The following is a 22126-nucleotide window of genomic DNA, read 5'->3' on the forward strand; positions in this document are numbered from 1 at the left end:
GAAAGAGCGAAAGGGAGGAATATTTTCCACTTCTTTCATTGCCAAACCTACAAAGAATTATATTCAAGCCAGCAAACCCAAGCTCCATTGTCCGAGTCATGTGAATACTTAATTGCAAATCTGTCTCCAGCATAAAATGCCGCCTGTCGATGCACAGCACACTCAATGTAATCAATCCCCTGCCACCTTTCACACAGCGACACAGACCATTTAAAGCTGAAAATCTAATCTGCCTTCTGCAAAGGGTGCTAATTCTGTTTTTGTTTAAGATTGGGATGCTGAATGATTTAGGTGAGGATAAAAAAAAATACAATAACTGAGACTCCGTACGGAGGTTAAGTTTAATGGTTACAATTCAACACGAGATCTGGCAAATTCCACATTGCTCCATTTTAGAAATGATAGATGGCTCCAATCTTTTCTAACACCCATAGTCCTTCCATTGTTAACAATCTAATTCTCAAAGAATCAATATAACAGCGACTTGCAGTGCTAAACTCACACCTCCAATGCTTCTCAAATTTCTGGATCTCCTTTCCACCACAGCCTCTCACCGTTGGCGTAGCGGTTAGCACAATGCCAGCGATCGGGACTGGGGTCTGATCCCGCGGTGTCTGTAAGGAGTTTGTACGTTCTCCCTGCATCTGCGTGGGTTCTCCCCCAGAGGTTCAGTTTCCTCCCACCATTCAAAACATACCGGGGGGGGGGGGGGGGGTGTAGGTTAATGGGGTGTAAATTGGGTGGGACAGATTTGTAGGCCAAAATAGCCTGTTACTGTGCTGTATGTCTAAATTTAAATCCCTGCCAAGACCTCTGTGCTTTTATCCATCCCATCAGTGCCCAACTCAAATGCAGCTGTATTTGAGCCCTTCATTCTTGTTGTCCACCTCCACTCCCAGAAATCCAGTTCCCACACTCCCTTGTGTTTAGAGGAGCTGTCAACCGCCTTTATCACCCACATCCAGCTACCAAATCCTTGCTTAACCCATTACCATGAGTTCATTACAGGCATGACCATACCTTTACCATCAAGTTTGATTCACTTTCAGCTTTTGGCCAATTAGGACACTTACGGAAAGTAGTCACTTGCATGAAACTCCATTTACTCTTTTGCACAACTTTTTTCCCCAAGAGGGATGGCACCTAAGATCCGATTTCCCTCAATTAATGCACAAGGTGTGTAGATAATACAATTTAAATGTTACTTCACATTCTCCATTACAGACAAGTTCAACTATTTACTTTAAAAAAAATAGACTGCTAACAGACCCTTCCAGCTCATGATCCCTGTGTTGCCCAAATAAGCTAATTAACCTCCAGCCACCGCTTGTTTTGAAAGGTGGGAGAAAACCAAATCCCCCTGGGGTAAACCTACGCAGGTCACAGGAAGAACGTTTAGGCACTCCCTTACTTACAATGGTCCAACTTACGATTTTTCGAAGGTTCAAATCCGTACTTTCAATTTTGAATTCCAATCTGTTCCCGCACTTGCGACGTGCGGTATTCTACTCTCTCATGTTGCTGGGCAATGGTAGCATCGCATGAGAATATCGTACAGCATATTCTTCTCACATTGTTTTATCAGTGTGGAATAAAGGTATTCAAAACGTAATTATAAAAAAAATGGGAGGTGTACAATTTTTTCAACCTCTGATTGGCTTTGCCAGAAGGCCCCATTATTCGCTGAGGAGCACCTATACAAACTCCTTACGGGTTTCCAACCTGGATCGCTAGTGCCGTAAAAGTGTTGCGCTAATGCAACTGTGCCACCTCCTATTCCCCAGGCCACTGGTTCAAATAGCACATCTTCAGCTGTGCGCAAGATATTTCAGGCCTGACACGAGTTTGGCTGAAGGAACATGCAACATGGTTTAAGACTTGATTGATGGAAGTTCTCTGAACAAATCTTTACAATCTGAAAAGGCATCCCAGTAAAGGTTCACGGACACGTCAATTGGTCTGTCATAGAGAGGAGACATGGAGAGAAAGGGGCCAGAGCGATGAAATTAAATAGAAACCAAAGGATGGCGGAGATACTCGAGTCAGCGAGAAGCAAAACAGTCAATGTTTCTGCTGAACCTCAGTTACCTAATCAGAATTTAAACATTTTAGATTGTCAAATGTTCAGCATTATTTTTCTTTCACCTTTATTTTGCAAATGGAAATTCAACAACAACATCTTAATTTGTGCAGTGTTAATCAGAAGAGAGAAAGAACTTGTGTTAATCAGAAGGTCGACACCTTCCACAGATATAACCACCTTCTCACGCTGCTTCTCAAAAAAAGTCTGGCCACTATTTCTTGATATATGGGAGACTACGAGATGTATTTGGAATGGGTTGGTACTAGACTGATATTTCTATAGAAATGATTCCTTCTGAGCTGTGCCTGATATCTATGGGGAATTGGTAGATGCCAGTTAAGCACATTTTTCAGATGGTTGAGAGTTACTTTTACAATCCCTAAGAATTAAGAATAAGCAGTTTAAAAAGACAAAAATACCACATTGCACAAACTTGACTTGCATAAATCCTTCAAACATTTTAGTTTATTTTCAGTCACTTTTTAAAAAAACCAGCACTACATCTGCAGGTTCCTCCCCCTCCCTCAAGTTTACAGATAAAGCCTCTGACCAGGGTAACTCTTAACAATTAGGGAAAACAAACTAGATAATTAGGCATCAACCAGCTCTTCATCCTGGGCGACACCATTTTATTCATAAACAACTTTATTCAAACTGGCTGAATATTTGCTCCCATCTTCACAAGGGGTTTTACTGTACCTAGTTTTGTTATGTTATTCAATAATGAAAATAGAGTGTGCCTAAAATTCTGTCTGGATACAAGAAGTTGCAAGAAACTGAACATTTGAGGTCAATAGCCTTGCAGTGAAATGACAAGTAATGTCACAGTAGCCAAGTAATTTGATCAGCAGTTGATCAAATCCCACTAACGCAACTAGGGAATTTAAATTCAGTTAAAAAACTGACAAGAAAGGTGCTTCACTAATCACTAAACTAATCACTAAACTACTGGATTCTTACAATTCACCTGGTTCACTAGCTTTTTTTTTAAAAATAGAAGGATAGAGATTCATGGCACAGAGAGCAGCATGTGACCCACCACATCCACGTGAGTGGAGTATTCGAGTTGATCTCAGTTTGCCTTCTACCTCTTCATGTTTGTCACACAATGCAAATCCAGAACCTCAGCATTGTTCATCCTTAACTCTCCTCTAAACTAGCTATTTGGCTATGTACCCCCTCCCCACCCCCGTCCTGAACTCTGTTCAAAGTTTATGGGCCCCCTTCTTTGGATTTTTCCATATTTTTCTGCTATTGACTGCACGAAAAGCAAAAAATGTGTTATGGGAGGTGAATTTTTTTTTTTAACTTCAATGAGCTGCAACTCCACCCAGGGGTTCTGCAGTGCCCCTCCTGAGAATGGGTGCTCTAAACCAAACTCCTATAATGGTTCTCAACTAATACTACAGAGGGACACTTAGTTAATGGACTTCAGCATAGCTTCTGTTTAAAAAAAAACAGTTTGATGTTAGCTGACAGACACGCAAGGCAAATAAATCTGTAGTACTTAATTTTGAAACTGTAAACCCTTGGTTTCTTAGAAGAACAGACAATAAAGGCCAACATTGCTGGAGGGAATATCATCATAAATCATGAATGTGAGATATAAAACATTTAACATACTCTCTACAGATGTTGCTAATCCAAATACTTTGTTTTTATTCAGTTCAGGAGCAGGTGCAGAATTCAGCTATTAAACAGCAGCTTTAGGGCCTGGTTTTTTTTGGATTGCTGGAGACATTTCACAAGCATTGAACTGCAATTTGTTTGAAGGGGTATATCATACTCTGCCAATAAACAAACACCTCATCTTGCAGTCACTTTAAATTTGTTAGTGGTATAAAAGATGGTTTAAATGGCTGGTACCTGAATCTCAAATGTATATAGTTCAATAATTTAACACAAGTATTCTGTTTGAGAGAATGTTTGATAGTTTAAGGACCAACATCAAATTTATTTTCAGGATTGTACGACAGAGGGAACATTGGTTTATGTGGCAGATGGTTAAAAACGCAAAGAATGGCAAATTTTTATGCAGTTAAGCCCCTAGTATCTGGCACCTTATGGGGATTGGTAGATGGCAGATAAGTGTACTTTGCGGTTGCTTGAGATTTACTCTTACAACGCCAATCAAATACACCTATATAAAGAATAAACAGTTTAAAAGACAAAGACAAAAATACCATACATACCATTACAAGCAGATCTTCATAGCCTGGTGGTTGTTTAAGTGGCATGTGAATGGTGAATTAGCAAAATAACAGCGAGGCATGCTAATTTTAAACAGGTAATTTTTTTGCCGGTTGCTTAAATTCCAGATCCTCAAAGGCTAGCCCACTCATCTCTGGAATCAACCTGGTGAACCTCCTCTGCACCACCTCCAAAGCCTGCTGCACCTGCAAACCAACCATTCAAGATTCATATATAAGCACTCCCAAACCCTTCTGCACAACAGCAAGATGCAATCACTTTCCATTCAAATAATCTGATCTTCCATTTTCCCTTCCAAAGTGGATAATCTCACATTTACCAATATTGTATTTCATGTCAGACCATTGTCCACTCACTTAACCAATATATTTTTCTCCAGATTCTCTGTATCCTTTGCACAAATTGCTTTTCCACTCAGTTGAGTGTCATCAGCAAACTTGGAGACATTATACTCTGTCGCCTCTTCCAGATTATTAATCTCTTCTTTGAGGTTAATTGCGTATTGTCATAAAGTATATGCAACAGATTGCCTGACTGTAAAATCTGAATTTTATGCAAATAAAGCTATTAAAAAAGCCTGGGAAACTTGGAATATAATTTTCAAATTGATTAATACCTCTTCTTTATGTGCACGCCACTCTCTCCTACAATTTAAAATAGTCCATAGGGTTCACACGTCCAAAGTGAAACCATCTCATTTTATGCTGATGTATCTCCTCGTTGTGATAAATGCAACAATGGAGATGCTTCATTAATTCACATTCTGGACACGTCAGGGTCTTGAGAAATATTGAAATGAAGTATTGCAATATTTCTCTGCACTTTTGAAGTTAATTTTAAACCTAATCCCTTAACTGTATTGTTGGAGAGAGTGACATAACTTTAATGGCATCTGATCTGTATGTATTAGCTTTTATTTCTCTTATGGCTAGGCGGGAGGTGTTGCTCAAATGGAGGGACATTACCTTGCCTAATTATGCTCAATGGCTACATGACGTCATCATGTTTAAATTTAGAGAAGATTCGATGCTAAATTTCCAAAATGAATTCAAATTTTCAAACATTTATAATCTTTTATTTTTATGAAGGTAGAAATGTTGACTAATGAGGTAATTTATCCCTCCGATAAGAATTCTGTCTTTCTTTTTGGCCAAACAGCTTCTTTTTTGGTAGTGGGTTGAAATTTAAAAAAAAATATCAGTACAATATAATCCGTTTGTTTAAAATGTGGGGTGCCTTGAACAAAATGATTTAAGTGTATCTTTGACTCTTAACATATCTGTATGTACTCTGTATTTTTAAATGTGAAATTTCAATGTTAATGAAAATATTGAAAAAGCTATTGATCAATGCTGTGGTTCACCTTAGAAAAGTATCACCCAAATCCAGCTAAACCTCAAAAAAATTGTGAGCACACATATTTTTGCACCCAGTTCACAGTGAGCTGGACCGTTAAGAGTAAAAACGAGTCTCAATATGGACAAGACAAAGGAGATGATCGTGGACTTCAGGACCAGAAATGACCACCCTCCACTACACTTCAATAACTCTGTCATAGAGTGGAGAGCACAAAGTTCCTTGGAGTTCACTTAACTAGTGACCTCATTGTGGAAACACATCTCACTTGTCAGGAAGACACAACAGAAGCTAGCAAGGCTACTGGCCACCATTAGGTCAACCTTCTCCAGGAGCTTGATTATTGAAAGATGGTGGCAGGAAAGGGTAGGGGGGGGGGTCGGTCTAAAGTGGTGCATGCTTGCCATAGAAGAACTATTATGACTTATTCTTTATTGCAATACACCTGTAACTAATTGGGGAACCGTGCCTGCCTGTTAGCGAGGTATGATGGGTACTATTTATGCAGCCTTCTCATATCATATACACGTACTAAAGAAAATATCTGGACCCACTGCAATTCACCTATCACTACAATCGCTCCACAGCAGATGCAATATTGCTCATTCTCCACTCTGCTCTAATCACCTCAAAAACAGCAATTCACACATCCAGCTGTTCTTCATCAACGACAGTTCAGCCTTCAGTACCATTATTCCCTCAGTGCTGGTCAAGAAACTCTAGGCCTCTGCACCTACCTCTGCAACTGGATCCTTGACTTCCTCATTGGAAGACCACAATCAGTACGAATTGGAAACAACATCTCCTCTTCCCTGATGAACATAGGCACACCCCAAGGATGCATGCTTAGCCCACTGCTTTACTCATTATACACCCATGACTGTGTGGCCAGGCACAATTCCAAAGCCATCTACAAGTTGCCAGTGACACCACAGTTGTCGGCAGAATCACAAATGGCAATGAGGAAGCGTACAGGAAGGATATAGATCAGTTTGTAGAATGGTGTAACGACAATAACCTTGCACTCAACGTCAGCAAAACCAAGATGATTGTGGACTTCAGGAGGAAGTCAGGGAACATGACCCAGTCCTCATTGATGGCTCAGTGGTGGAGAGGGTCAAGAACTTAATTCCTGGGTGTCAACATCTCCGAGGATCTGTCCTGAAGCTTCCACATTGATGCAAATCATGAAGAAGGCTCGCCAGCAGCTATACTTTGTGAGGTCTAAGGCAGTCCGGTACATTTCCGAAGATTCTTGTAACTTCTACAGATGTACTGTGGAGAGCATTCTGGCTGTTGCATCACTGCCTGGTATGGAGGTGCCAACTCTCAGGACAAGAATAAACTCCAGAGGGTTGTTAACTCAGCCTGCGACATCATAGGCACCAGACTTCACTCCATCAAGGACATGAGGTAGTGTCTTAAAAAAAGCAACCTCTATCCTCAAAGACTTGCACCACCCAGGCCATTCTCTCTTCATTCTACTACCTTCAGGAAAAAGGTACTGGAGCCTGAATACAAGCACTCAGTGTCACAAGGACAGGTTCTTCCCTGCTGCCGTCATATTCCTGAATAATCAATGAACCACAGACACTGTCTTACTTTTCGTGCACTATTATTTTTCTTTTAAAAATAGAAATATCGCAAGATGGTTATATGCATGTTTGCACTTCGACGCTGCCGCAAAACCCCAAATTTCAGGACAATAAATCCTGACAGACAAGTTGTGGCAGGTATTGACTGATTAGCTGCATCCAATGCGTGTGATCTCCTCGTCTCTGTCCCTCGTGTACGCAAATATAGATACTCGATTGTGTTTAGAATCTTCACTTCCTGGACCCATCGAAATCATTCTCCACATCATACAAGGGCAGCATAGTTGGTGTCGCGGTTAGTACAATGCCTTTACAGCATCAGAGATTGGGACCAGAGTTCAATTCCCATACTGTGGGTATTCCCTTGGGGCTCTGGTTTCCTCCCACCTTTTGAAACTTATTGGGGGTTGTAGGTTATTTGGATGTAAATTGGGTGGCACGGGCTTCTGTGCCAAAATAGCCTATTACCATGCTGTATGTCTAAATTTAAATTTCCACATTGACCACTGCCAGTGGGCTGATATCGCCTCCAACCATGCATCTTGGCGCCTCACAGTTCGGCAGGCAGCAACCTCCTTTGAAGAAGACCGCAGAGCCCACCTCACTGACAAAAGACAAAGGAGGAAAAACCCAACACCCAACCCCAACCAACCAATTTTCCCTTGCAACCGCTGCAACCGTGCCTGCCTGTCCCGCATCAGACTTGTCAGTCACCAACGAGCCTGCAGCAGACGTGGACATACCCCTCCATAAATCTTCGTCCGTGAAGCCAAGCCAAAGAAAGAAGAAATTTAAAATTGAAATTTAAGGGCCAGCATTTCAATTAATCTCACACTATTTGATATGCAGCCAATTCAACGCTACTCAATCTCAACATGATCCAACACCAGTCATAATTTTTAAAGGTTATTGAGGAGGAAAGGAAGGAAATTACTGGAATACTTTAGTGATACCAACATCCAGTTCTGGGACAGGAGTGAACTGCTCAGAAAGTGCAGCAGGAAGTAGAGAAGAACAATCATCAGGCTGGCAGAAGTATTTGATGATAAGGAAGGTGACAAGGTGGAAAGTTTAAGAGGAATGAAATTAATAAAAATTACCAGGCAAAAGCGTGGACCCAAGAATTAGAAACAAGGTGATATTTGCACAACTCTAAGGGTTTCCATATCCAGACAGAAATGCAAACGTATGACAAATTTATTTCAATTTTTCAGGTTTCTTCTTTTCAATTAGATCACTGCAGATTTCCATTTCCAACTCATTTACATACTTAAGTCCAAGTTTACCAAGATACCCTTCATTTTGGAAACTCCAGTGCTTTCCAAGCACCCAAAACGCAAACAAATTCCAAATTTCTGTTGCACTCTGCATGGAAAAAAAACCTCCTTGTACTAATGGACAGTTCAAGTTTTACATTAGCTTCCCAGGAAATTGTGTACTGATGCAGAGATCCTATTCCACACAAAAGCATAATCACAAGACTACCAGTTAATCAAGCAAATGGCAAACACTTCAAGGAACAAATTGGTATCATGAAGCTATTTAGCTTTGATCATTCCTTCAGTACCCCGTCTTTGCACATTTTATACATTAGACCTTTAAAAAAGTGCCTGTGACGCAAAGCAAACCTAATTCAGACAAAGTTTAACGTGAAATACTTCTCTGCAGGTTTAGGACTATAAATTGGTGAATCCTCATTAAAAGATTAGAATTATAAATACCACACCTTTTCAAATCCACTTCAGAAAATTCGCACGAAGCCACAGCATTGTGGTGTGGAACTAAAACCCAACTGCAGTCAGAATCCCCATTATCCACAATTCAAGCAATCAGCAAAAAAAAAACCTCAAAATAAATAGGTTAAAAAATATTAAAGTTTAAAATTCGCACCCCTTAGTGGTTTGTTTGCCAGTCCATGCAACATGCAATTTCAAGCCACCGGCAAATACAATTATCCAGCATCTATCAATCCCATGCCGGATACCAGAGGTATGACTGCATTTGGGCATTATTCCATATTTTAATTTAATTACTACAATAAAAAAGGCTTGATAGGTTATTGGTTGAAGAATAAATCTACATGTGTAGGCTGGGTTATGGGCATGACAAGGCAGCAGGATGGCACTCACTTTGAAGCTGAGCAGCTCTGGTTACCCGTGCCAATTAAGGCACAATGGAAAACTGCTGGACTGTTGGTTTTTCAGAAGAAATGATAAGTTACAAAACCTCATATGCTTCAAAACTGTAGCAAACTCTCGGCTCAAACCAGCACGAACAAATTGCAACATTTCTTACAAAGGTTTGAGTTGGTCAAATAGCTTCCCTCCATTACAAGAATAGCTGTACTTTTAGCATTCAGTGGTATGAAATATTTTGAAAAGTTATGATGAATGTTAGAGTTAACTTGTCAGACAGTCCACAGAAAACTCTTCTAATCATGCCAGGTACATGAAATATTATGCCAGAGATTATACAAACACTCATCTTGTTTGGACAAAATTGCATGCATGTTAAAATTCACTAAATTAAAAGGCAGCCGAAACTTCAAAGGACTTCAATCAAATTGGGTTGAAACATGAAACTGTTGAGAAACATCGAATTAGAATAGACGTGTATGTTACAAGTCAGATACTTGAAGCCTGGGGCTGGTGAATGAGTTATTACCTTCAACTATCAAGTAATGTAGTACAAGAGGTGCTAACAGAGCCAGGGCTGTAAAAGCACACTGTTTACAGATTTGTGCTACTATGTACTCACAGAACAATTTGCTTTGTCATGCCACAAAGATTACTCAGAGATGAAGCATGAAGAAATCATAAAAGCAAGAGAATTGGAGGCAATGCATCATGTTTTGAGTCGGTGTATATCAGTACATGTAAACTGGAAAGTGACCCAGGATACAACCTCAAAGCAAATTAGGCTATTTAGACAAACTAATCCCCAAAACATGATGAGACGCATTGAATTACCGTGCCTAGCTACAAGTGCACAAATTAACTGCTAGAATTTGAAGAGTAAACCACAGGTGATGTGGTTTGGGGAGTGAGGGCAGCTAGCAAAGTGAGTGGCTCAACAGCATTGGATAATTTTAGAAAAGGAGTCATCCTAGGAGATGCAGAGATCATTCCTTCAGTCAATCTACCGAAAGTACTAAGAAATCATGGAATTTCTCAAAAAGCACATGTTCCTATTTTGTGAACAATAAAGGCTAACACCAGTGAGATACAAGTTTAATCAGTATCTGATGGTGGGTATTTTGAGGAGGAATTTTGACATTATGGAACTGCAGTTAGTCTCATGGGATTGTCCATCATTTGAATGATGACAAAGCTTTGGTATAACAAACTCTGAAAGACAGCAGTTGCAACAGTGAAATAGAGTCCCCCTGTTGTAATGAACACAATTTCAGATTAAGTGTGAACATCCTGAAGAGAGAGGGACCTGGACTCTCAACATTATATTGAACCATTCATGACTGAGCTGACAAGTCTAGTGTGGATTGTGGAGGGTCATGTGACCTCTCCATCTGGAACTTGGTGGGAATGTGGATTGTTATGTGATTTTTGTCTTGAACCTAGTTGGAAATCTAGACTTCAGACGGGTGGCACAGTTAGCGTAGCAGTTAGTACAATGCCACAATTGGGACAGGGGTTCAAATCCCACGCTGTCTATAAGGAGTTTGTTTGCATGTTCTCCTGGTCTGTGTGGGCTTTCCCTGGACACTCCTGTTTCCACCACACTCTTCAAAACATAGGAGTTTTAGGTTAATTGGGTGTAATTGGACAGCGTGAGTAGCATATTGAAGCCCTTGGCTGTGATGTATGCATAAACAGTTGCCTGTATCAGTAGAATTAAGTCCAATGTGACTCAGTTGTACTGCGCTTGTGAGAGTGTAAGCAGTTACTGGTATCGGTAGTGTTAAATGCACAGTGACTGGTTGCACTGTGTTGTGTGATTGAGAATACTTGCATGTTATCCTTGTTGCGATCCCCTTACATGACCATGTCCAGACCCACTATTCTTTGAAACTACCGAACTTTGCCCTTCTGACAACAAGGAGATGGAAGAGAGAGACAGCTGACATTTGAATCTGGGGCAAAAAAAAAATCTACGGAGAAGCTCAATGGGTCGAACGTCATCTGTGGGGATGAAAGGGATCGTCAATGTTACAGGTCAAGAACCTGAAATGACTGTGCATTAATCCCATACCAGCCTCAGTGGACACCAAACCAGTTTCTAACTCTCAATACTTATTCAAATATAGAAAAACAAAAATGACAAACTCAACAAATGTGAGAAGCTCCAAGCTATAATTTAAAAAAAAAACACCACAAGCTGAATTCTGTCAGTTTTTTTTTGGGTGGAGGGGTACTTTTTACAGGTCTGTACAACCAAGTAGCAAAGAATTCATGGATCACGATTATCATTTCATTCAAGTAAATCTAGCAAAACTATTCTGTACAATGACAATAAGGCTTTTCTTAAATATCAAATTAATCAGACATACATAACTGACAATCACTTACCTATAGATTCCATAATTTTGAAAAATTTCCCTTTATGTACTGTCAGATCTTACAAAATATTAATACAGTGACTTATATACACATCTGCACAGTTAGCAAATGATTGAATTACAATGCAGTGCAAAATGAGATTAGAAAAATGGCTCCCAGCTGCAGGCTAGTAGCTCTCCATCCACTGTGCATGTCCTTTTTCCACTAGAATTTGATTCAAGAACAAGACCTTGGGGAAAAAAGAAAAAACATTATCCTCCATCTAGTGAACAGTGGGTACTTGAAGCAGTTCTCAGATCATTGAGCAACATAGTGGACAACTTAAATTTGCTCAGCTGAATCTGCTCTTCAGTTGGGGTACACTGTCGGTGCAGCGGTTAGCATGTCTTTACAGCACTAGCGATTGGGACTGCTGTCTGTAAGTTTGTACGATCTCCGTGGGTTTTCCTTGGGGGTTCCAGTTTTCTCCCACCGTTCAAAGCATACTGGGGGTTAATTGGGTGTGATTGGGGCAGCACGGGCTCATAGGCCAAATTTTTTAAAGATTAAAAATTAAATTAAATCGAATTGAGCACAAGTATTGCACTTTCTGGTCAAAACACAGACAAGCCACATTTTGCAAACATACTTTCCTAGAAATTATACTAAAAGGTTGCTTCAGGTTCCAAAGTGGTCTTGATTGGGCATTAACCAGACAACTTCCCCCTGCCAGCACAAGTCAGCACGATTTGCCAACAGGATAAATAGGTATCATCCACGCGAAAGAATAGGCAGAACAAATGCAAATTACTTCTACTGCAGACATTTTTTTCCAGCACTCACTTGGGTTGTGCTTTGAAAGCCCACCAGATTTTTTTTACAATTAAAAAGCCCCATTTCTCTGGACAATTTCCCTGCTCTCCCTTGCGTCCATCAATTCCCCTATCTTTTCCCACTAACCAACAGTGACTAATTCACCTACCAACTCTTACAGACGTGAAGAAACAAGACAACCCAGTAGAAACTTCGTCATGAGGAGGGAAGAATTCACAAGTTTCAGAGACCGCTAACTTACGCTTGCGTCTGGAGCTGTGAAGCTGCACCACATTGCGTGACAGAGTATATAGATAGGTTTTTGGGAGATAAATTGGGTAAGGTTTGTTAGAGTAAGTTACATACAAACACTTTAAAACAGATCTTATTTGAAATACTGGAGCTCTGCCCCATGCTAGACATATCGGCTCCACAGCTTTTGCAAGAGCTTTGAAGAGTGCTCAAGTGACTTCACTAATGGATTGTTTACAAAACGAAACAGATGAAAGATCTTGTTGAAGCCGCAGATTGTCTGGAAGAGAACTTGCTGTTCTAAGCGGGTCAAGTGGTTTTCCAAGCAGAGAGAGTCAAATAGGCTTTCTATCACACACACACACACACACACACACACACACACACACAGACCACTTGTGCAGTGTTACAGCCAGCAGACACCAGATGGGACTGGAACAAGACAAGCTGGCAAGCTTATGGAAAGCCCTATTTTGGAAGACGGCCTGGGTCAAAGCCCTCGTGGTTCATGCAAAAGGAGAGAACTGGCTGTCTAATGTTTCACTTGGAATAAGAAACAAAAAGGAACTCTGTGATGACCTGAAAGAAAGAAGTTATCATCTGGAGAGCCCTGAAGGGGCAAGTTTCTTTGGCAAGACACTGAAGTGGCTGATAGAAGTAAATGTACAACAAATCTTTCTCCGAAAACCGACAAGATCCTTTCCGAGCAGTAACTATTTACCTTTCAAGCACTAAAGCCTGGTGAACTTTATGTTAAATTCTGTGCACAGTACAAGAATTGCCTGCAACCAGTGAACTTGGAGGAATGAGAAGTGAGATTGGACTGTGAATCAAAGAACTTTTCTGAATTTACACACACATGTGCTTAGAATTAGAAGGGGTTTAAGTTAGGTTAAGTAGGTCAATAATGACAGGTTTTCACATTTAAAGATAATTAAAAGCAACTTTTGTTTAAGTAACCATTTGACTTAGTGAATATCTATTGGGGTTCGCTGGGCTCGTAACAACTGTCCCTGAGCTATTCTGATTGAGTGCATATTGCAAATATTTTCAAGTATGTAAAACCTCTGGTATCCAGCACTTGTGGGGATTGGAAGATAGGTGAATTTTCTGGTTGCTTGAGATTATGTGTTGTGTGACTGGCGAAATAATGGCGGGATGCGCCAATTGTAAGCTTCCATACTTTTCACCCATTTATTTTCCACATTTTATTTGCCGGTTGCTTGATGCTGCCAGTTACTTGAATTCTGGATAACGTGGGTTTTACCATATTAAAATATCCTAAATGTAATCTTACAGAATTAAAAATAAACTTTTCAAATCTTTAAGAGTACTAAATAGTGTCAGTAGAAGAATCCCAAGCAATAGGAGTGGAAGAGTGGAAGCAGCAGATTAGTGCAGCTGCTTTTGTTTTTTTTTCCCCCAGAGTTCAATTTTGACACCAGTTTGAGCTTGTACATGCTCCTTCTGCTTTGGTTTCCTTATGGACGCTTCATTTCACTCCCACATCCCAAATACATGCTGGTTAACACTGATGCTGGCAGTAAATGATTCCTTTTGAAGGAGAATCATAGGAGAGTTGAAGGGAGTGGACAGTTGATGGGAATAAAGCAAAAAAAAATTGGATAAGCAGGTCAAAGGGACTGCTGAGAGCTGCTACAGATAGGATGGGCTAAATAACCAAAACATTTACTGATGTGATATTAGGTTGCCGTTCCAAAAGACATTAGAGATCCTCTCCATCCAACTGCACCATTTTAGTAATTTCATAAATGAACCTGTATGCAACCCTATTTCTGTGCATGCAACTCAATAAAAGAGACTACAATGAGACCAAGGGAATTTTCTTAAAATGTGTACGAGACCATTTGAAACAGCTTGGATGTTTTATTGAAGGTGTTCAACTCACCTCATCACCAACCAGACTCCACAAATGTATGAGAGGAATACCAATGTTGTTGTAACCAGTCACCTGAAAACAGAAGGTGATCTGTGATTAAATCTTACACAGATTACAATCATCAATTTTCCTGAAATTTTCTCCTTACCACCCTGAAGATCATGGTTCCCATCCCTTTCACATCAGCCATGAAAAATGTCCCAAGAGAAAGGTTAATACAAATTTTGCACCCACAAAGTACAAACATAGATGAGTTGATTTCTCTAAACACTGCACCATTTAATTAATCTGTAGCCAATTTTGTACCTCAGTTTGATTTACTAGCATTTGTTTCATTGCTCTTGACGCACACTCTTTGTATAAATTTCTGACCATGACAGAATAGACTGCACTCAATGCACACCAATGCTTGTCACCAAAATTACCCAACACCTGGAACAGCTAGTTGCATTAAATGTTATGCCCCTTCTTGACAAATCACCTTCTCCCACCACCAGGAAAATCCTGTGGATTCAGAGATAAACTTGTGTCTAGAAACAACGCAAAGCTCATTAGTTGAAACAAAAGAAATAATGACGGGGAATTGAATTGGGCCCACTTTTGGTCTGTGTCACACACCAACCATCAGAGCAAGATGTGGAAACAAAAGTGGACATTGTTTACTGGGTAAGTTATTTCAGGAGATTGCTTACAGAACAATGGATTTCAGCAACATGTTCAAAGTTTCTCCCTTAATTATGTAACGTGACAGATACTCATTAAGGATTTCTATGCTCCACTTTTTTTCTAACCTAGCAAGCCCAATTACTGGATAAAATCATTCACTTCAATGGATAATCAAATGGAGAAGATGCAAGTGGATGATGAAAAAAAAGTAACCAAAGCAACCATATATCCAATAAAAACGGAGGGGAAGCGGCACGAGGTCATATAGCGTGGAAAGAGTCCCTTTGGTCCAACTTGGCCATGCCATCCAAAATGTGATTGTGTGTATATAGCAAATATTTTCAAGTACGTAAAACCTCTGGTATCCAGTACTTGTGGGGATTGGAAGATAGGTGAATTTTCTGGTTGCTTGAGATTATGTGTTGTGTGACTGGCGAAATAATGGCGGGGTGCGCCAATTGTAAGCTTCCATACTTTTCACCCATTTATTTTCCACATCTGCCAGCTTTTTTCTTTAACATTGCAATAGTACCTGCATCAACTGAAGAGTTAATATTTTCTCAATTACTCAGCAATCTCTATTCAACATCGACTTAACGTGGCCCTCCAACTCAAGTAAATTGCCATCCAAATGGTCATTGGTCACTTTTACTGTCCAGAAAAATGAGGTGGTTTCAATGAAATGAACAAAGTTCTCATAGGGCTGGCCATTTAATGCAGGAATGATCACTTCTCAGGTATTTAGCAGTGGTCAGAAACTTCAGACAAGAAATTGTTTCATACAAGTTAGTGAACCTTTGAAATTCTCTGTAAAGAAGGCCAAACAAAATCTAAAAACCCCCATGGACTGAAGGAGACCCATGGACTGAAGGAGACCCATGGACTGAAGGAGACCCATGGACTGAAGGAGACCCATGGACTGAAGGAGACCCATGGACTGAAGGAGACCCATGGACTGAAGGAGACCCATGGACTGAAGGAGACCCATGGACTGAAGGAGACCCATGGACTGAAGGAGACCCATGGACTGAAGGAGACCCATGGACTGAAGGAGACCCATGGACTGAAGGAGACCCATGGACTGAAGGAGACCCATGGACTGAAGGAGACCCATGGACTGAAGGAGACCCATGGACTGAAGGAGACCCATGGACTGAAGGAGACCCATGGACTGAAGGAGACCCATGGACTGAAGGAGACCCATGGACTGAAGGAGACCCATGGACTGAAGGAGACCCATGGACTGAAGGAGACCCATGGACTGAAGGAGACCCATGGACTGAAGGAGACCCATGGACTGAAGGAGACCCATGGACTGAAGGAGACCCATGGACTGAAGGAGACCCATGGACTGAAGGAGACCCATGGACTGAAGGAGACCCATGGACTGAAGGAGACCCATGGACTGAAGGAGACCCATGGATTTAAAGAAGCAGAAGAGGCTGCTTCACAATGCATTTGAGAGATAGATTTCTGGAACAGAATCAAGGATTATGCGGAATAGCTTGGTAAGTGGAGCCAAATTCACTGGCAGATCTTACTGCGTGGCAGAGCAGGCTTGACCGCCATATGGTCTACTCCTGCATTCGTTTCTTTTGCATCATGATGAATTGCGAAGATAAAGGATCCACTCCGCTAATACAAGGGCTTAAATGACCATCTTCCACTTCTGCTCCTTGTGTTCGGACAATCAGAATTGGGACAAGGCATGTTGTTATGCAAATCCTCAGCAATTTGGTTTGAAATAAGCTGGGACATAGGATGGCTTTAAAAGGAAATCCATTACTTGAAAAACACTAATCTTTTAAAACCCAGCAACCACCTTCCAAGTAATTCTTACCTGGGCAACTAATGCTGCACCACGAGTCATTTCATCCATTGAAGCATTTGCTGCTTCTGAGAAGTGGTCTTCACCTGTAGAAGCACAAAAAAGTAATTTGAAACATGCACCAATTCATCATCAGTAAAATAGATGGGGCACATGGGATCCAGTCATTGCTGACAGCTCAACATTACCCATTTTTAAGTGCCTTTGAGAACATAGTGAACCATCTTTTTGAACTGTGAGGAAGTCCTCAGTCTTGTTGGGGAGAGTGTTCCAGGATTTAAAACCAGAGACCATAAAGGAACAGGAATGACCAAGTTAACTAAATGTCACCAATAGATTTACAATGAACATAAATAGAACGCAAGTCAAACAAGAAAATCTGCAGATGCTGGATCTAGTGCTGTACACCAGGTGCAGGACAAACTCAGCAGGTCACTCAGCATCCATAGAAAGCAAAAGGCAGACAAAATTTCAGCGGAGCCTTTCAAGTGTGCCACTAATCAAGCAGAAGCTTTAATAAAAGGTGTGGGGGACAGAATTGAGGGAATATAGGCTAACAGACAAGAGAGGTAATAAGTGGATAGAGGTGGGAGGGAAAAGCTGAAACGATAGGGGAGAAAGCAGAAGGCCTCGGTACAGTTCTCTGATAGAAGGAATGGAACATGCTTCTGCAACATTTTTACAACTGGAGATCTTAGTTTGGTCACCCCTGGACAACAGACCCCAGGCCAACTACAGCCTATTGGCCATTTTTTAGTGGCCCAGGGTAAACTTAAAAAATTAAATGGCATATAGACCATCGTCTCTAATAATAAATCACACTGTATACACATTGGACTTCTTAGTCTCGTAGCAATTTTGAACGAGGCTGACTGTTGCAATGTTACGGATAGATGAAAAGGTTTACCCTCATTATTAAACATGATGGAACCAAAAGGAGGGAAAACAGCAAGGGAGAGCCGAAAATTTCAGGCATGGTAGGAAAATAAACACTTTCTCCAGAAGTCGGGGGGGTGGGGGGAGTGTGTTTGTTTGATTTGCAAGGCATCTATTAACTTTAATAGTCTATCGACAGATTTACACATTGCATCATAATCATTAAGGTGGACACTTGGACCATGGACTGCATTCACTGAGAGTCGTGGCGGGATGTTAGAGACGGCCTTATACCTTTCTTGATATGCTCTCATTTTGCACCCAGCTTTTTATTTTACACTGCAAAATGAGAGTTTTATTGTATTCATTTAAATTTAAGAGCAGCAGATACAGAAAATGCCTTCTGTAATATGCAAGTACATCAAAAGGTTTATGTAATGTTAACAGTTAAACTGCTCAGTAATTTGGTATAGATTTTTTTTTCAAATTTAAATTTAAAAAAATTTTTCACACTATGAACGATACTGACCAAAATACACAAACATTCACTTCTTGAATATAGTGTCATTTTCTCCCCTTACCCCCCTCCCTCCTTCACCCCCCTCCCTCCTTCACCCCCCCTCCCTCCTTCACCCCCCTCCCTCCTTCACCCCCCTCCCTCCTTCACCCCCCCTCCCTCCTTCACCCCCCCCCCTCCTTCACCCCCCCCCCTCCTTCACCCCCCCTCCCTCCTTCACCCCCCCTCCCTCCTTCACCCCCCCTCCCTCCTTCACCCCCCCTCCCTCCTTCACCCCCCCCTCCCCACCCATTCAACGTTCAACATATATGATACATTAAACCCATTAAACAGTGTCATCACACAATGAAAATAAACAAGAAATTTGTGTCTTCTACTTTTACATACTGGGTCAGTTCATTTCATCTTCTTCTCCTCCTTCTGTCATTTTAGGGGGTGGAGGTCCACGATAGGACTTCTCTGTTGTCTTCCATGTACAGTTCTCAAATTTGTTCGAATACTGTGATGTTATTTTTTCCAATGGAATACATTTATCCATTTCTATGTACCATTGCTGTATTCTCAGGCTATCTTCTAATTTCCAGGTTGACATGATACATTTTTTTGCTACAGTTAAGGCTATCATAATAAATTTTTTTTGTGCTCCATCCAAATTGAGTCCAAGTTCTTTACTTCTTATATTACTTAGAAGAAAAATCTCTGGATTTTTTGGTATGTTGCTTTTTGTGATTTTATTTAATACCTGGTTTAGATCTTCCCAAAACTTTTCCACTTTCTCACATGCCCAAATTGCATGTACTGTTGTTCCCGTTTCCTTCTTACAGTGAAAACATCTGTCTAATACTGTTGGGTCCCATTTATTTAATTTTTGGGGCGTGGTGTATAGCCTGTGTAACCAATTACAATTAAGATACCTATCAGATTTTTATCAAACAAGGGAAAAACCAGATTGGACCAGATTAGAGCTAGATAAAAGAGGGGAGAAGGTACCTGAAAATATACTATATAAGTGGGATGAAAAGCTGGTGCAACATAGGAATTCACCAGTACTGCACCATCTGCTCAACATTTGGAAGAAGATTTATGTAGAAAGGAATAAAACAAATTATTAACTACCAAAATTAATATTGACGCAAAATTAACTAATCCCATTCACGATAACCTTTCCTTTAGAGAATGGGAGAGAAAAGGGATCAAAAGAATAGAAAATTGTTTTTTGGGAAATAAATTATTATCTTTTGAACAAATGAAGTGCAAATATGGTAGAACTCACGAGACAATGTTTGCATACCACCAACTGAAAACCTACTTGAAGGACAAATTGGGAAGCAGACTGAGGTTACCAGAAGGAAGCAGCTTTGAATATGTGATTACAGACACAATGATAATTAAAAGATTTGTAACAAACATGAACATCAAACTGCAAAAGGAAACAAGCTGTAAACCCAAACAAAAATGGGAACAAGATCTAAACATAAAAATAAAGAATGTAACATGGGAAAAGCTAAGCTCCGGAACTATGAGAAATACAATAAACACGAGGTTACGCATGGTATAGTTATTTTGATAGAAAATTAATTTGATGGTACAGGGAGTTTCTGGTCTAAAAACACCATTTTTCTTGCAATGTAACTGGTTGAAAATTGTCAGCCTTAATACTGTTTGGTCCACAACTCCCTATATTTTTCTGTATATGGCCAACAACCAAAAATGTTTGGCCACCCCTTCCTTAGTGGATTCTTTATGAAGGTTCCCCTCCAAACAATGAAGACTCACCATACTACAGAATGAAATATTGGGAAACTCTAAAGTATTGCCTCTCAGGGCATCAGATTTTCAGATTTATTGTCAGAGTATATACATGAGATCACATGCCCTGAGATTCCTTTTCTTCTGCAAAACGAGGTCATTGTGCAGACCACAGTGCAAAATACACATCAATATTAACTTGTAATTCAAATTTTAATAAAACATTCAAGTTGCAATTTTTCCCCACTTTGAAAGGACTTTCCAGACTGCTTACCTGGGAGAGGCATTATGTTATCCAGTAGGACTTCAGCCCCTTGGAAAGGGAGAGACACAAAGTCAGACCTATTCAAGGAAAGAGTGAAAAGAAATACAATGTTAACATTAAATACCATTCCAAACTCAAGTCTCTTCATTTGGGATTGACATCATTTTGATTCAGAGGTGCATTTTAATGAAATACTTGAACAAACAGAATCTCATCCAGATGGAGAGCACGATCCTAATTTAAAGTCATGACAAGTGGGCAGGCATCATAAACCAGCTGAGGGATCTCACTCACTCTAGCTCTACACGAGTCTATGCAGTAGGATGTGGACTCAGTCAATCTAGTCACTTTATTCACCAGCAATCCCTTGAGCCTAGGTACACCCGTCTCTGACTGGTAAACCAAGCCACGAACACCGATGCAAATTCACCTCCACGCAAGGCCATCCTTGAAGCACGGTGTAGTAGTCTCCCATAATCTACACACGTTGAAATTTGCACCAATGTCAGATTAAAACACAATCCCAACATCAGGTTCTTGGCAAACAAGATGTTCATTCTAAACGATTTCTTCACTGTCTAAGGTCTTGATTTTCTATAGGAGCTCAGTTTGCAGCACCCCAAGGCCCTCCAGATGGGGAGTGAAGGGGTCTAACCATTGTATTTAAAGACTGATTCAACTGCTGCTTGGTAAACCCCGGGGAATTCTCTACCTTTGAGGTCCAACTAACGTGGGCCTGGTCAATCCTACTTTGCTCACCAAAAATACACAAAGACTTCATTATTCAATTCGCCGACTTCCTCTCTAACACTATACAAAACTTTGACCAAGTTCTGATACTTGAAGGCTTTAATATTCATGTTTGTTGCCCATCTAAATCCCTGGTAGGAGAGTTTATTCACCAACTGGAATTCTTCAATTAAGATCTTCTGCCAACTGGACCCACCCACAACCTAGGCCACACACTCAATCTAGTCCCGTTAATTGAACTAATCTTCAGCAATCCAACGTTAATTGACTCAGGTGAATCAGACCTTTGATCTTTACCTGTCCTGCACCCCCCCCCCCCCAACAAATCCCATTCCCCTGTCGCTACTCCCGATGCATTAACTCTTGGACTGCAGGGGAGTTCACAAGAGCCCTCAGCACTGCTCCAGGTACTCCCACGATTGAGGCGCCCCATCCCCACCTCAACACTGAGGAGTTCACTTCCCTGTTCAATGTGATCTGCTCTTTGACACTGTGGCTCCTCTCAAATTGAAAAATCCCAAGCTTTGCAATGTGATCAGGGCCCTAAGGAGAGAATGCAGGAAGGCTGAACAGAGGTGGAAGCTGGACAAACTCCTGGTCTCCCTCAAGATCATAAAATGCAACCCAAACACATACCAGGATGCAGTGAAGGACGAGAACAAAATACCTCGCCAACCTAATTGCCATTAACTCCCATAATCTAAATCCTCTAATACCATAAAGATGGTTGTCGGCCCTCCATCCACTACAAACCTGGACAAAACCCCTG

At 40.7% G+C, this 22126-nt stretch overlaps 1 protein-coding gene and 1 long non-coding RNA gene across 3 annotated transcripts in view; both read right to left on the reverse strand.

Annotated features, from left to right (window-relative positions):
- LOC138749493 (uncharacterized) overlaps nt 1–5507 on the reverse strand; it is a 112297-nt gene extending 106790 nt beyond the window's left edge. For both annotated transcript variants that reach the window (XR_011348693.1, XR_011348694.1), the window contains exon 1: nt 4276–5507. This is a non-coding gene — a long non-coding RNA (uncharacterized lncRNA). The remainder of the gene's footprint in view (nt 1–4275) is intronic.
- Nucleotides 5508–11536: 6029 nt separating this feature from the next.
- Nucleotides 11537–22126, reverse strand: part of akap1b (A kinase (PRKA) anchor protein 1b) — a 61728-nt gene continuing 51138 nt past the window's right edge. The window contains exons 8-11 of the mRNA XM_069911709.1: nt 20617–20684; nt 17213–17286; nt 14716–14778; nt 11537–11991 (exon numbers count right to left, since the gene is read on the reverse strand). Coding sequence (XP_069767810.1) covers nt 11929–11991; nt 14716–14778; nt 17213–17286; nt 20617–20684 — 268 coding nt within the window. The 3' untranslated portion in view covers nt 11537–11928. The remainder of the gene's footprint in view (nt 11992–14715; nt 14779–17212; nt 17287–20616; nt 20685–22126) is intronic.

The sequence above is a fragment of the Narcine bancroftii genome, chromosome 14 (genome assembly GCF_036971445.1).
Source record: "Narcine bancroftii isolate sNarBan1 chromosome 14, sNarBan1.hap1, whole genome shotgun sequence".
In the NCBI taxonomy this organism is placed as follows: Eukaryota; Metazoa; Chordata; class Chondrichthyes; order Torpediniformes; family Narcinidae; genus Narcine; species Narcine bancroftii.